Here is a 16,116-nt window from a genome sequence, read left to right as displayed (position 1 = left end):
AAGCAGAACGAAATGCTCTTGACAGCTTACTCTGATATCCCCTGAACAGACAGTGAAATGTAATGAAAAACATTCTCAAAAATCAAAATAGAGGACAATAGGAAGAAATAAAAACACTGGCCTCTGATTTGCATTCTATGTGTAATTAGTATGCAGAATGAAAATGACCCTGTTCTATCTGACATCAAAAAGTTTTTGGCATATTCATCCCTTGGCATCTTTTCCTCTCAGGGGCCTCACTATTTTGATCAACAGACTATTTAGCATTTAGCTATGCCACTGGACTCGCTTAGAACTAAGCAGAAGCAGACTTCAAACTGCTTACAGATACTACTTTAGTCAAGAAAGAAGAGTGAAATAAAAAAAATAAATTACTTGTTGCAAATGACTTGTTCCACTCCATGTATTACCTATTGATTGATACGTTTCAGAAAAAGCTTCTCTGGAGCTTGTCATCACCTCAGACTTCTTTCTGTGTCTATGATGTCTGCATATCTTTGAGAGTGATCAAGGATGATAAGCTCTGTAAGTTCATAGCAACCCTACCTCATATCCAAGAAAGCAAATGTTTAGGAATTTTGAAAAGTTTATATTTTTTTTAGTTGTTTTTTGTTAAATTTCAGGTGTTTGTATTTGTAAACTTTGTTCACAGTGTAAAAATTTCAGCAAGAAAGATGATAGTATGTTGTTATATAGAAAAAATATGTTGAAAAAATATGCTAAAAAAATATAAACACAGAAAACAGAAATATTACATGCAAATGGGACTGGTGATGCAGATACATAGTTTCTAACATAAAAAGGACATGAATGAGCCATTTTTTAATTTTCAGTATTGTTTTCAGTCTGATCAAATCATCCTTCAAAGGGTGACACTTGTGTTAGAGTGCAAAACCTTATTAATGAAACAGGCCTCTAATGTGTGGGTGAGGGTTTGTATGGTGGAATATCACCCAGTTATATCACATAGACAGGCTGGTTAATATTATTGCACCAGTCATACCAGAGCTTTGAGGTTTAAAGAACAAACAAGAAATTACCAAGGTAGAAATACAATAGATGAAGAGAGAATGAAAGAACGAGAGAAGTGAAATGGCTATGAAGAAGAGCTGAGGAAAAGAGTTAATAGAGGAGGGAGGGATAATGAAATAGAAGACCAACATTGTAAAGGCTGAAGATATGTTCTCTGAACATCAGCAGTTCATTTTTTGCCTTCATGCTTCCTAAACCTCTTCCTTTGCCATAGAACATCTGAGGGATGTCAGAGAGATGAGACCTTGGTGCACTGTGGTAGAGTACAGGCCCTGCATGGTCCAGAGAGGTACTGGAAAGAGATGCCTATCTCTAAGGGCCTATGCCTTTTCCCAGGGCAGTAGTTTCTTGATTATTTCAGCTCCTATCAGCTGAACTTCACGAGGCTGGGAAATGGACAGTTGTCTACTATGAGCAGGAACATGGCTATTCTGTCATTAAAGATTACTGAACCATAGTTTAACAAATGGCTTTGAACCACTAGGATTATGAACAGAACTCATTAGTAAAAGGGAAAAGTTACTGTTCCCTTGCTAATTGGCTATAAAAACTGGACTCCTAGAACAAAGTCATTAACAGATGTGATGGATAATTTATAAGGGAGGACTCTAATGGACTTCACACTTTTTCTAATGACAAAGCAGGTTAAGTAGATGGATACAGGATTTTTCCCCACAAATTGCACTTGTACTGTGTAAGAACAGACTGACTACTTGAGTTGAAGGGTGCAAAATGTGTAAATATAAACATCTTACAAAGTGTTAACATGAACTCTTTTGTCCATAGGACTGACAGTTATGCTCCTGCTTTTATGACCAAACATCATATTATGTTTCCAAAAAAATCCACCTGCAATGTCAGAATGGTTTATGTTCTTATCATAAATTTTTTATTTGGAGGAAATATCGGAAATAGGAAATACATATCTTCCAGGACCTAGAAATATACAAGTATTTGCATTTCATTTGTAACAGAAGATATGTATTTTTGGAGACTATTCATATTTCTGTTGAGCCATGGAAAGACAGCTTGAACACCATAAGACTTTTTTTCTTTTTTTTTTTTATTTTCTGGATTACCCTTCAAACCCTCAAAACCTGAGAGCAATTGTTCGTGCTTAACTATCTCCTGCATCAGTAGTTCTGTCTCCAGTGAACTAACTACAGGTCTTTGGGTTGATGGATGACTGCTTCAAGACTGATAACCTGTTGACAAGGCAGATGTGGTGGCACCACAATGCAGAGGCCTAAGGTAGGATTTATGGTGCAAGACAAAAGGTAGCATATTCCTAGAGAACACACAACATAAATATATATTTTAAAAGAAAATCTTAGAAAATATATGAGCTATGAATCACCAAAGTATCCTAATAACAATTTCAGAACCTTAGCTTACTACCATACTAGATTAGAAGTCCCTATAGGAAATAAATTTACTTTTGAATAAACATGCAACAGAAACCCTCAATTAAATTTTAACACTGATATTTTTTTCTGGATAAATTTGCATTGCTTCAGGTTAGAATATTGAAAGTCAAAACCCACAGATTTAAAAAATCCTAATAAAAGTGGATAAAGCAAGTTCTAACAGACATCCTGGACCCCATAGACTCCATTATATCATACGAGATTTTACCATAGTACAAATAAGGAACTAAATACAAAATTCCTCGATTCACATTGATACTCCTAACAGCTGTTCTAAAAGTATTCACTGATACGCAGATATTCCTCTCTAATCCCCCACATAAGCCTTGTAGCCACAGAGGGCTTTGTAGAGTCAGCACAAATCAATGCATCTCATTTAATTAATGCTAAAGGGGCAAATAATCTCACACTAATAAGGCAGCAGACAAACTAGCCTGACTGCTTGACTGTGCCTAAGGTCTTAACAGTAAACGGACATGAATTAAGAAGGGTAATACGACCTATATAAAAATTCTGCATCTGTCTGCCGTGGAACCACGTTTGCCTTCACTAGGCACACACAGACACAACCACCGCTCAGCTTTTGTGGGTCATGATTCTTAATTGATGGACGATGGAGAAAAACTAGATATTGAAGAGCAGATAGTGCAGTGCCACATGACAGTGGCTTGCTTTTGATTTTTTGTCATGAAAATTCAAGGTACAGTTTAAAGGGACAATGAAGAGAATCTCAATTTTTTTCATAAATACATTGAAACAGATTGTTGGCAGACACATGTCACTATCCACAGAGCTCTAGTATTCTAGTGATGACAGGGATAAAGCTATGAAAAACAACTGTTGCCTTTCTAATGGAAAAAAACCCTCTCACACATGACTATTAAGTGAACTATACGTTTTTATATTTCTCCGGTAAAATTACCTATGTAGTATTGAAGAAAAGCAGGAACAAGAGAAAGGGCAATTTATCTATCTTCCATGAAGGAAAACAGGTAAACAACAGCTCAGTTACCACATCCGTTGGCAACTGGCAGCTGTTATCTCCTCCCCACACTCTGAAGAACTGGAATGGCTGAAAAATACCAGTGGCAGAATATTTCAAATGGCTGCTGAATGGTGTAAATTCTTTCCCCAATGAATTTAGCTCAAATTCAAAAAAAAGTATTTTTAAATGAAAAATCAAAATATTGGGTATATATTACACTGAACCCCACCCCCACAGATAAAAAAGAAAGTGAGGAAAAAACCAAACTGCCTTGTCTCTTTGCAGCTGAAACTTAGGTCTGTTTTCAGCTCTTTGTTTGGGATTTTTTTTGAAGCACCTGTTAAGCTACAGAAAGCTAAGGTCCTTCTTCAGAAGGACTCTGCCCTGTGCTCCCCAGCGTTCTCAACCAGTAGTAACAACAGATTTATTTAATCATATTTTGCCTTTCCTTTTGTGTTACGGTCACTCCTGAAAATTTGAGAAACTTGTTTGTACGTGGGACCTTAAAACTGCACCCAAAATTTCAAAAATTATCACAAGAATCTCCCAATGGGTCTGCTAATTTAGCACTGTCCTTGTGTCATACCTGTCCTTCAGCTCCTTGGTGTCTGTGAAACTGTTAGTGTTGCTAGCTCTTCTCAAATCTTTTGAAAATGAGATGTGTCAAGCAGTAAAAAGAGTACTGAAGTATTTATTCTTCTGCTCCTGTTTACCTTTTCTTTTCTGAGTAAGTCAACTGAATTGTGGTTATAAGCACACAGCATTTTTCAAAACAGCTTATGAATTTTGTGGCACTGCAGAGTGGATCTGTCTTCTCATTCCTTCCACTCAAAACATCATGACTTGCAGCACTGACCTGTTCATTGCCTCATAAATCTGCATGGCACTATTTATATAAAACTTTTGACAGTCTCTCAATTTGAGTTGCTTGTGGCATTTTAAGATATCATAGCATATCCCATGATATATTAATAACATCAGTGTGGGTGCAGTTTGTCCCTCTTGTCAAATTTAGAGGTTGTTGTCACAGTTGAAGAAGTTCAATTATCTCCATTTAGCACCTCAGGATTTCATAGTGCCAGGAGATAACGAAAGTTCAAGTAAAAGTTGGATACCACACAGGAAAGATCTTCCCTTTAAAGGTCTTGATTCCTCTAGTACTGCAAGCTAATTGAGCAAATAATATCCTATAAAAAATGCAATTACATACAATACTAGTTGGAAAAGAAATAACAGATCCACAGGAACAAAGAGTAAAACAAATTTCTGAGTAAAACAGATAACATAGTTGAAAAAAACTGATGAGACTTTGGATCAGTTATAAAATTAGTGAAAAATCCAGTGTTATCATTTGTGTAGGGAAATAAGCAACTGTGTTAAAATTTACAAAAAAAACCCAAACAAGCTTGAGTTCTGAATCCTGTCAACTTCAGCTTGAAAAACCAAACACAGATTGATGGAAAGCTACAGGTGGGGTACTACTGTGATATCACAGAAGTCTCTTGTTGATTTGGCATAATATAGCCAATCCAATGAACAAACAGCACACTGAAATCTGGAGAAGATGTCAAACTAAAGAACTGCCATAGAACAAGGGCATGAAAATAACATGAAAAGCATCATAAATACTGGGAAGGTATAAAATAAGATTTACCTGGCAAAACAGTAGCTTATACATATTGAGAAAAATAAAACAAATCATCAGAACATAATCCATAGATACAAAGCAGACATTCAGAAAAAGTAGAGACATATACTGAAATTAGATTGAAAAATTCATATAACTTGCTCTAGCCCCCTTGTATCTGCAAAAGTATGCTAAACCTGGAAAAGTGCTAAAAGCAGACAATAAATAAGGTAAGCCTATACTATTACCTATGTACTCTCTCCCTCAAATGGAACTGATGAGAAAACACACACGAGGAGGGGAGTAGGGGTGAGGTAGAGGGTGGCATGGTGGAATATCAAAGAACCAGACACCTTAGTGAACTGATCTAGAGAGAAAGAATTCAAAAGAGAACAACATCTAAAACCAAAGCGTTCAGGCTTCCCAATTTACAACAAATATAGTAATGACTGGCAAACACTTCCAGTTTACAAGGAGAGTTAAAAGAGACTTCAAATTTCCTGTGAGAAAAATAAGATGGAACTGCAGAAGGAAAAAACACAGCAAAGCAATGCCCTATTGTGTTTTGTGAAGGATGCTTGTGAGCGCTAATAGCATGTAAACAGCAGTCCTGGCTATAGTAGGAATAACAATAACACATTGTTAGTAGCTTTTCCACTGGATTATTATCCATTGTGGTCACTCTAAGCGTAGGCAATATTCACTGATAAAATCTATCGGATCAGAAATTCCTATCATGAATATATTATATCAGGGTAAACAAGGATGGTTGAGAATATCCTTTTAAGATAATTTTTTATTCCTCTTATATCTCTTTAATTCTTGCAATGGATTTGCACCTCAAAATGCACTGTCAGGGCTTGAAAGCAGCTACATCTATACTTGCTCTACACGAAGAAATTGTCCCTCCCCCTTTTTGCAAACCACTTCAAGCAGCAAGTTACCTACCACATACAACAGCTTCAATTTCCTCTTGGAGAGACAGCTTCTTCCCTCATGTGTCCTCCCTTGGCTGTTGACACAAAAACTGACAGTCCCCATTCCTCAAGTCAATGAAAACTCATTGGCAGTGGGCCATCAGTTCCCCTAGTTTCCCATAGACTGAAGTTCTTTTAGAGTTTTCCACTTTTCAAACGTCATTTCAGACTTAATGCTGAAAGAATATGAACTTCTAACATAGTGTCAAATATAGTTAAAGTTTAAAAAACATCACCAAAGAACAGGAAAAAGTTTCTGTTCTATATTTTATAATGGTGCCCTCTGAACAAATCAGATTATTCCGCGACTGTTTTTTGAGCATTCCCTGCCAGCTTTCTGAGGAGCTTTCTAATTCCCTCAGGACAACTACCCAGCCCGGGCAGATCTGTGCTCACACGACTGCTGGTCGTTAGAGGCAGCTGCATCTTTTGGTACTACAAAGATGACAAGTGGTCCTGGTCAGGAAAGCAAGCATAGCACGTCCTCTTTAGACTACACAGAACAGGCCTCAACCCAGGGCAAATAGCTGAGAACAGAATTAAAGAATATTCCCAGAGTAAAAAGAGAGATTTTCTGTCCCACGAGAGTTTAGGATTTAGACTTTGTCATTCAGATATATTTAAATAAACATATCTTCCAGTATAAGTTAACTACAGCAAAAGATAATTTTGTGGAGAATTTTCTCTCATGTTTATTTTTATTCAAAATCATCTTCCAGCTTTGCTTCGAGGAATTAAGCTGAAAGCTCATTCTTCCATTGTATTACAAAGATATGCTAATAGCTTGGCTTGATACATTGAGTTTCTAATTTATCATAGCTCTAAACAGGAATTAATAGTACAAATTAAAATCTCCTAATTTAATTTAATTGATTAGCTAGCTTAAATTTACCCAACTACATAAATGAAATTTCTGTTAATTTAACATTAGAAAGTAGAATACATATAAGAATTAAACTCACATTGACCTTTTAATGACACAGAGACTAATGTCCAGCTTTTCATACCAATTGCTCAGACACAATTTTTCATTGCAAGCAGGAAAAAAAAATGAACACAAAAACTCCGGTGATGTCAATTAGCACAATTCTGGCTCACTGAAAACCAGAAAGTGCCAGTTTTGATCCTAATGCTACAGATGGATCCCCTGTAGGAAGGAACACTGCTCTCTCCTGAAGCAATATAAAAAGAAAGAATATAAACTCCTTAGCCATCCTAGTTTTACACATGACAGATTTATACAGAGAAAAAGTGTTGTGTGCTGTCAAACTCAGATCAATATATGCCTGCCTGTTAAGGTGCTAAAGAACAAATGAAAAAAGATAAGGCTATTTAAGAAGTTTAAAGCTATCTAAAGAATTTGTGGAAATAATTTCAGCCTTTTCAAAACAGTCACATGCTTGTTTATTTTTTGAGAATTTAACCCTTCTAATTGGCTTTATTCTCAAATTTCTAGATACAGTTACCAGAAAAAATAACAAGATTTGATTTTTTCATTAAAATACTTAGTAACTTTGCATGATTTTACTTTTAAATATTGCACTCCAGCAATCAGTAAAAATTGAGTTTACTATTTAACAAGTCAGCAAAAATGTACACTGGGTTTGAAGGTATTTTGTGGGATAAAATGCAGCCCAAGCAATAAATATTAACCTGATAATTCTACTTGTACACATATTATGTTAAATTAATTAAAGCACATAAGTAAACAGAGGAAAGAAAATAGTTTTCTAAATACCGTGACTGTTGCATCGTGACGTTTCCACAAGTCGACTGTTTTGGTCATAGCATGCCATGGCCTGGTAACGGTAGCCTTGTCCACATTCCTTAATGTCTCCTTGTACCTTCATTCCTAGCAATACTTCCATCTTACCCTCTGGTAAAATACAGTCTGACCAATTTCCCACAGGCTGAGCACTGTACTTGTCACACGGACAGAACTGATTCTCAATCAGAGGATACAATTGAGAATTTCTGCATTTATCTTTTTTCTTACTTTTTCCTAGAAAGAAGAAATAGTTGTTTCAGCAAGTTTGTATTGGTTTACATTTTTTTTCCCCAAAAATTTCATTTAGACTTCCATAACGAGTGCTTGCAATCATATACATATGCTTAATATTGCTTACATTAATCTTTATTCATTTAGGTTATTGACTTGAATTTCTAAAAGTAGTGGATACTTACAATTTGCTCAAAGGCAATGCCTTTCTTTTAAAAAGACACAATCAATATTTACTTTGAATAAAAATGCTTGGGGAGTACAGTTTGAAAAAGTTAGCAATTAGTCAAATATACCCTTTTTGTTTTATTTCATCAGGAGTGTGCAGTTCAATAACAAGATTTCTGTCTGGGTCAAGTTTTCTCAAGTTGAAAGTGCAGAAGGAAGTAATATGTATCTTTGTTACACTAGTACCTTCTTTCAACATGTCAAAATTCTTTAAGTTAAATACTTTTTATAGTACATTTGTTAATAATTACCATTGTCCCCTCTAATAAGCTCCTTCTATGAATTTGTTTCTATTCAACTCTCTTCTTGTCTTCCTTCCTTAACTGGAGCATAACCATCCACTCATATTCCCCTTCCCATTAAAACTATTTTTAATCTTCTCTTTGGTAAAGTTTGCTTAGTTTTCCTTTCCATACCAGATAGTTCATATAAATTAAAGTAGTAGTCTTTGAAAAAGTAGTTTTAAAAAGGTTTGTTACTTAGATATAATTAATATTCTGCAGCATTTTCCTTGCTATTCAAAACAAGGCACTGGATACAACTTTGCAGCATCCTTAGTTCTTATATTTCCTACTGCCTTTATTTAGAATAGACAACAGGTACCTCAAGAAAAGTTTATCATGCTTCTGACAACACAACATCTCATTAAATGTGCATTTCTCCTCCTCCTTTTCTCTGGAAATAATTATGAATTTACTCCAAGCTTTACATGTTAGCCTGTACCATTGTACATGTTCTCTGTAGCATTGCCACAGAAAATACACCACAGCACATATCACAGTCTTAGCAAGTTTGAAGGGGTTACAGCTAAAGACAGGAAGTATCACAAAGTGTTATTAGTGTGGTAGGAGAATCTGTACTTTCTTGCTTTTAACAAAAATAAAAATACTGTTAATGGGGGTTTTATTTTCTTTGTGGAAGCAAACCTGGCATAAAGTTTACTGGAATTATTAGTCACAGTGAGGCTTCTTGAATTTCATGAATTATTCATTGTCCACTGATCTGACTTACAGGGGGATGGAGTGGGGGATAGGGTTTGGATCCTATCACATTCTTTCTGATGCTGCTAATGGGCACCCCCCCTTAGCTAGCTTTCCTCCACTGCAGACAATACAGACTAATTGGCAGAGAGTGGCGTGGCAGAGGCCAAGGCTCACTCTTGAGGTTTCAATTATAATTTAGAAGCACAGTATTTTTTTTTTTCATTTCATGCATAAGAAACAATAATTAAAAAAAAAAACCAAACCAACAAATTAAAAACAAGTTGAAGAAAAAAGTGTTTCAAAGTGGAACAGTGTCTATTATGTGGAAAAAGGAAAAGTTTGTGGTAAGGGTTTGGACATCACTGGAAAACCTTTTTATTCTGTTAACTAAAACCTCAAGAAGTTTCATGGGACACAAAATAAGAGCATTATTACTTGTGTCAAGAAATAAGGCAGAAAATTAGGCAATGTGTTGCCTTATGTGGTGATCTGTGCTGCTGGATTTAGGCAGTGGAAGAACAAAGAACAAAAAGAACTTGGAGAGCAAACATTCAGCCAGAGAAAGGACTGGTTTAATCATAAATCTGACATTAAAGACTGCAGCTAAGAAGTTCAAAAGAGGCAAACCAAAGTTTAAGGTTGAAAATAGTGGTCTATAGCAAAAGGCTGAAAAGCATTCTAAATGCACCAAAACACCATCCAAGAGGGAAGTCCTGTTTTAGCCAAGACCAGAGGTAGGAAGAGGAAGACAAGAAGGTTAACACTCAATCCTGTTAAGGTGAGATGATTGTTGACTTGTCTGTTAAAAAATTTTAAAAAATTATAAAATATATAACTACATTTGTAAAAAATCTTGGCATCTTGTGTTCCGCATCTTCTCTCTAGTCACTTACTCATAATTAAGAGTCTCTGACATATGGCAGGAGTTTTTTCTCCTGGATGTTGTTTCACTTACAGTATATAAAGCATGACACTGCATCTGCTTTCTGCCACTATGACAAATGCTTGTCATAAGGGAATCTCAGAAATCTTCAGGTTTTAAACAAAACAGTATTAATAATTAATAAAAGAAGCATTATTTTTCTGGTTACTCTTACCAACGAGAGTGCGTTTTCTTGTCCTGACTCCTCCACAGTCCCCATTACAGGGAGAAAATTTTGACCAGTTCGTAAACTGACAATCATCTTGGCAGGGAATCTGGCACATCTGTGTTAAGGATGGTAATGGGCCAGCGTATTTAAGGCACTCACTGATGTCTGCTTGTCCTCCGTCTTGTCTGCGACAAGTAATTGCTGGAAGCAAAAAGGGATGGATTCTAATTCAGCATGTTTTGTATGAATGTCTCTATTCAATTTAGTAACCAACAATATTCTACCACAAAAACATACCGGAAGCCCAGAATACCTATATAAAAACTTAATATTTGCCACTAGTTTCACCTTGAATGAATACATTTGACACTTCCGATTTTTTTTGAGGTTTTGTTTAAATTAGTTTATAAGCACTTACCAGGAAAAAAAAGTCTTACAGACAACTGTAAATATTATAAAGGTTGCACCATGTTATCCACACCTGTTATACTGCTTTACATAGACATAGCCTACATCTCAGACATTAAAAAACTCGTAATATCATTTTAAGTAACTGAATTGTGTATAAGTTATAAGGTTTTACCAGTAGAATGTATTTTAGAAAAAGGGATAGACATAAAATTTAGAAGCATAGTTGAATTCTGGATACTTCTTAACCACTTACAACAGTATTGATGCCTGATGTTCTTCAGCAATTTTTAGTCTTGAAAAAGGGTTGAAGAACAAAGCATGTTTCCTAGGAGTGGAGAATCAGCCAATAGGGGTACAACTTTTTAGAACAGGGTAGCCATGCCCTGAATAAAAGCTTCTTACTTAATAAGAAAAAAAAAAGTTCCTTAAGAAAATTTCAGGTCACACAAAAGGAAACAGTTGGAACATAAGGATGTACAAAGAATAGGGCTGTTTCATTAATATAGTCCTTAACAATGACAGAATGGTTAATGTTGGAAGGGACCACTGGAGGTCACTTGGACCAACCTCCCTGCTCATGCATAATCCCCTGGAGCACATTGCACAGGACTGTGCCCAGAAGGCTTTCGAATGTCTCCAGGGAAGGAGGCTCCACAACCTCTCTGGGCAACCCGTTCCAGTGTGGGCTCTCCCTCAGAATAAAAAAGTTCTTCCTCATGTTCAGGTAGAACTTTTGTGTTCCAGTTTCTGCCCATTGCCTCTTGTGCTACTACACGGCACCACCAAAAAGAGCCTCTTCATACCCTCCCCTCTCAGTGTTCTTGAATCTGAACAGGAACAACTCCCTCAGCTTTTCCTCATAAGAGAGATGCTCCAGTCCCTTAATCATCTTTGTTGCCAGTGGACCTGCTCCAGGAGCTCCATGTCTCTCTTGTACTGAGGAGCCCAGAACTGGACACAGTAGTTCAGATGGGGCCTCACTAGGGATGTGTAGAGGTTCAGGATCGCCTCCCTTGACCTGCTGGCAATGCTCCACCTAATGCATCCCAGGGTACCATTGGCCTTCTTGCCCACAAGGACACACTGCTGGCTCATGGATAGCTTGTTGTCCACTACAACCCTCAGTCCTTCTCCACAGAGCTGCTTTTCAGCAGGTCAGCGCTCAGCCTATGCTGGTACATGGAATGTAGGACCCTACATTTGCCTTTTTTGAATTTCAGGTGATTCTTCTCTGCCCACCTCTCCAACTTGTTGAGGTCCTTCTGAAGGGCTGCACAGCACTCTGGGTATTGGCCACTCCTCCCGGCTTTGTGTCATCAGCGAACTTGCTGAGGAGGCACTTTATCCCTTCATCAAAGTCAACAATGTCCTATTATTGTTTCTCATGTGTATTTTTTTAAACATGGTTGCTTATCTATTTTTCTGTCATAAGCCTCAGTAAACTAGCTTTATTTTCTTTCCCAAAATAACATAAAAGTTGTTACACAGTAATAAGATTGGAAACTTCTACCTGTTTGTTCACACAATAGAATTATATTTATGCTTCTTGGCATCTGACAGCGCAAAGTAGATGCCGTAGCTCAAGACTGTGAAATAATTCAGGTCACCAATTGTTGCAGTAACATTGCATCTGTATACATATGGGGGAATATAACGTTTTAGATCACACTATAATTTAAGCATAGCACTTCAATTGTGCATACAATAATTGTTTTATTAGCATGTGAATTTAAAAAGAAAATCAACTTCAACTGTTGGAGAAAAGGGAGTTTGGATGCAAAGTTTCAAAATAAAGCAGAAAACCACCTATGACTGGGGAAGCAGAGAGGCAGGCACCCATCTCTTTTATGTGACAGAACATGAGGGAATGGCATGAAGCTATGTCGGTGGGGGCAGTTTAGTTTAGATATTGGGAAAGGGTTCTTCACCCAGAGGGTAGCTGAAACAGGTTCCTCAGGGACTGGTCACCAAGCATCAAGCCTGCCAGAGTACAAGACGCATTTGAACAACCACTCTGAGGCACATGGTGTGATACTTGGGCTTGTCCTGTGGAGAGCCAGGAGTTGAAATTTGATAATCCTTGTGGGTCCCTTCCAACTCAGGATTCTATGAATAAGTCCACCAGGAGAAAAAAAGGAAAAATAGCTGAGGAAACTTTTTTTATTGCTCTAAGGTAATTGTAATGGTCTAGCAACCTATGATTTCTGAAAAAAGTTTTTTTGTCTGACTAGTTCTAAGCTAAATTTCTTCCTCATGATGACTGTAGGAAGCTGAACTTGATGACCCACATGGTTCATTTTGAGACCGTGTGCCTACTAAAACGTATCCAGAGGTCCCAAGGGCATTGTTTTTGCATCATGTATGTGGTAAAACACTGTGAAGCAGGGGGGGTAGTGGTGGTGTTTTTTCTGGGATGCTAAGAAAACAACTTCCCTGATCCTTGACTGCCCTTTGGAGCAGGGCTGCCAGCATGTTTGTAATAGGCTCAGTACTGCATTAAGTTGTGCTTACTGGAGGACAGTCCAGCTGCACATTGTCTAATACAATTATTCTGTCAACCTCTATTAGTATTGCTGTAGTTTACATGAGGAAGTCTTTTTTTTTTCAAATATAATGATTCAACGAGCAAAATCAAATATTTAAAAATTGAAAATCCATACTATAGGATTTCTACAATTACACACATATTTTAGAAAAACACAACAGTAGTCAAACTACTATCTTCCAATAGAAGCTTAGGCTATGGTGTTGGTTTCTTCTGAGATACTCTTCTCTGCTAATAGCACACATCAGGTTCCCCAAGGAAAAAACATAGTTCAGACTAGTTCTACCATGTGGAAATTAACAGAGGTCAAACCTAAATTCTCTGTCTTGAGTTTGACTTTGACATGTGCACACATCAGCAAAACTAATTGCATTATCTTCACTGCGTCCTCAGGGAGATACAGGCCACTATTTTTAGCAATGAAAACTACAGTATAGCCAAGGGCTAAAAGATGGTCCACTAATTAATCAATAACTTTTAATAACTTTCTTCAAAAGTTTAATACCTATTCAACATACTGCTTCTCCACCTAGTCCTTTGACAAGACATAAATATTGTTCATTGATGAACATTCTTTCTTTCTAGCCAAACTGGCTTTTTCTAAAGCCAATATTTTTTCCCCTCATCTTTCCTAGTTATTAAACATTACTCCATGTGCAGATATCCACTCTGTCATAAATTTTTTCATACTCATATTAATGCATTTAATTTACATCAGGCAGACCCAGGTGAAAAGCTCTCCTGAGGATTAACACTTTGGGTTTTTTTCCAGATTAACTGTCAGTTGTACTGTAGCAATCAAAGCAGGAAACCTTCATTCTTGAGACCTAAATATTTCACCTTAATAACAACACAAATTAGAGGACAGCTTGGCATACTGTATCAATTCCTGACTCTTAGTTTTTACAGTGCCTGTCCATAACTATTCATGTTACATCTAATTGACAAGACCTGGATAATTTACTCTATATTCTATTTTCCTACTGTTATTCTTCATATTCAAGTATCAATGTGAAAGATTTATACTCCTTATGACTGTTGAAGAGTGGGTATTTTTCTATTACTTAAAGCAGGGATTTTGATAACCGTATAAATTCCATTAATACACTATTTTGGCCAGCTAACTGTCTTGACATCTGAAATACTCCTACTGTTAGTGGAGTTACTTTTTCCATTCACAGCCCAATCTGGGCAAACTCATCCCCTGCTTCTCTGATCAAACCTGTGGTTCTTTAATTATATTTGGTAGAAGTTACTGAGATTGAAGAAGTATCTTCAACTGTTATAAAGCCATACCATGACAGACTAATTATTTTGTCTATACAACCCTGTTATATTTATTACAGACATTAGCAGTAAGTGGAAAGAGCACGGTTCCTCTTTTACTGAATTAAATGCAAGCGATTATTAAGTGAAAAAACAAGAATACAGTCAACAGAAAAATCAAATTTAACATGGAAACCTTTCACTTACAAAATTGCTTTGGTATTTAACAATCACTACCTCCCAGAACAAGGGCGTGAAATAAATGGTAGTCTAGATTTTCTACACAAAGGACTCTGATGTAATTAAAACTTTATTGGACAGCATTGTTTCCACCAAGTCCCCACATGGGACTACAGGTTAATATATTTTTTGTTTGTATAATTAAATACTGAGACTGCATTTTAACAAGTCATGTTATGTGTGGGTTTATATAAAAACCTTTCCAGTGTTAACATCATCAGCATACTTCACTGAGATTTCACTGAGATGTGAGATTCAGTGACCCCTATACCTAAAAATTACTTCATAAATGAAAGTGTTCTATGTCCTTTTTTAATCGTTCAGTATTTTTAACAACAAAAACATTCTTTTTTTCAATTCTAGAAAACCAGAATTATTTCAGCACGCTAACTTTTCTTACACCTTCTATCCACATTGCCTAATCTATGATTTCATCTATGTTTATTTCTTCCTCTGTGGGACACAGCAGATTAGACACTGTATGATGAAATGTTTCTACCATGAAGTATCTTAAGCAGGAGCACATGCCCATAATATTGAGAAAATACCAGCCTGAGTGTTCTTTATGTTCCACAGAGAATAACAACGTATTTCTGCAAAATAAAGTTGTCTGGAGATTCTGGTTTTTGCGTTGCAAAAAAAAAACCAAACAAAAAAAACCAAACAAAAAACCACTCATGTAAACACTGCTTTTGAGCAGTGGTCCAACTACTTACTTCAGTATAAATCCTGAAGTTGACCACTGTCCTTTGCAATGACTAAAATATTAACCAGGCAATAGGGCACTCTTATCTGTTAAGTCTTAACAACATTAAAATAATAGTTGCTCCATGAAGAGCAGCACTCCTTCATGATTTTGTCTTCTTTCCTGTGCTTTCAATAAGGGCATGAGACCCCCACAAGAGCAATCTCCCCCATCTCCATAAGCGATGCCCAGAGAGAGAGGCTGCTGTCCCTGCTTAACTAAAGATGGAGGACAGGGCTTTTCACCACAGGTTCTGCCTCCAAGCCTCCCTGTGGCACAAACAAGCCTGGAAGGCCTCTGCATGTGCTAAGGGCCATCCTGAGAAACTTCCTCCCATTCTCTGTCTTTCAAATAAGTCTACAGACACCCTGTGAATGAAGAATTACAAGAGCCCGGGATCAGGTCTGTAATAAAGGTCAGTCCCCAGTGGCATCAAGTATGGCTATCCAGGCATTTTCTCTGACAGTCAGGTTACTTTAACTTCTATTTAAATTTACAAATAACCTTCCTCTTTCTATTACAGAATATGCTGACAGATGTCACAATTTTCACCCCATTCC

At 36.8% G+C, this 16,116-nt stretch overlaps 1 protein-coding gene across 11 annotated transcripts in view; it reads right to left on the bottom strand.

The window, feature by feature from the left end:
- The window catches only part of THSD7A (thrombospondin type 1 domain containing 7A), a 281,746-nt gene that overhangs the window by 35,407 nt on the left and 230,223 nt on the right, over window positions 1-16,116 (bottom strand). For all 11 annotated transcript variants that reach the window (XM_032686025.1, XM_032685996.1, XM_032686043.1 and 8 more), the window contains 2 exons: window positions 10,356-10,550; window positions 7,787-8,050 (listed from right to left, as the gene is read on the bottom strand). In XM_032686025.1, the coding sequence (XP_032541916.1) occupies window positions 7,787-8,050; window positions 10,356-10,550 (459 nt within the window). The remainder of the gene's footprint in view (window positions 1-7,786; window positions 8,051-10,355; window positions 10,551-16,116) is intronic.

This window comes from Chiroxiphia lanceolata, chromosome 1 (genome assembly GCF_009829145.1).
Source record: "Chiroxiphia lanceolata isolate bChiLan1 chromosome 1, bChiLan1.pri, whole genome shotgun sequence".
Lineage (NCBI taxonomy): Eukaryota > Metazoa > Chordata > Aves > Passeriformes > Pipridae > Chiroxiphia > Chiroxiphia lanceolata.
The sequence above is the reverse complement of the archived record's forward strand: the minus strand, read 5'-3'. Positions and strand labels throughout refer to the sequence as shown.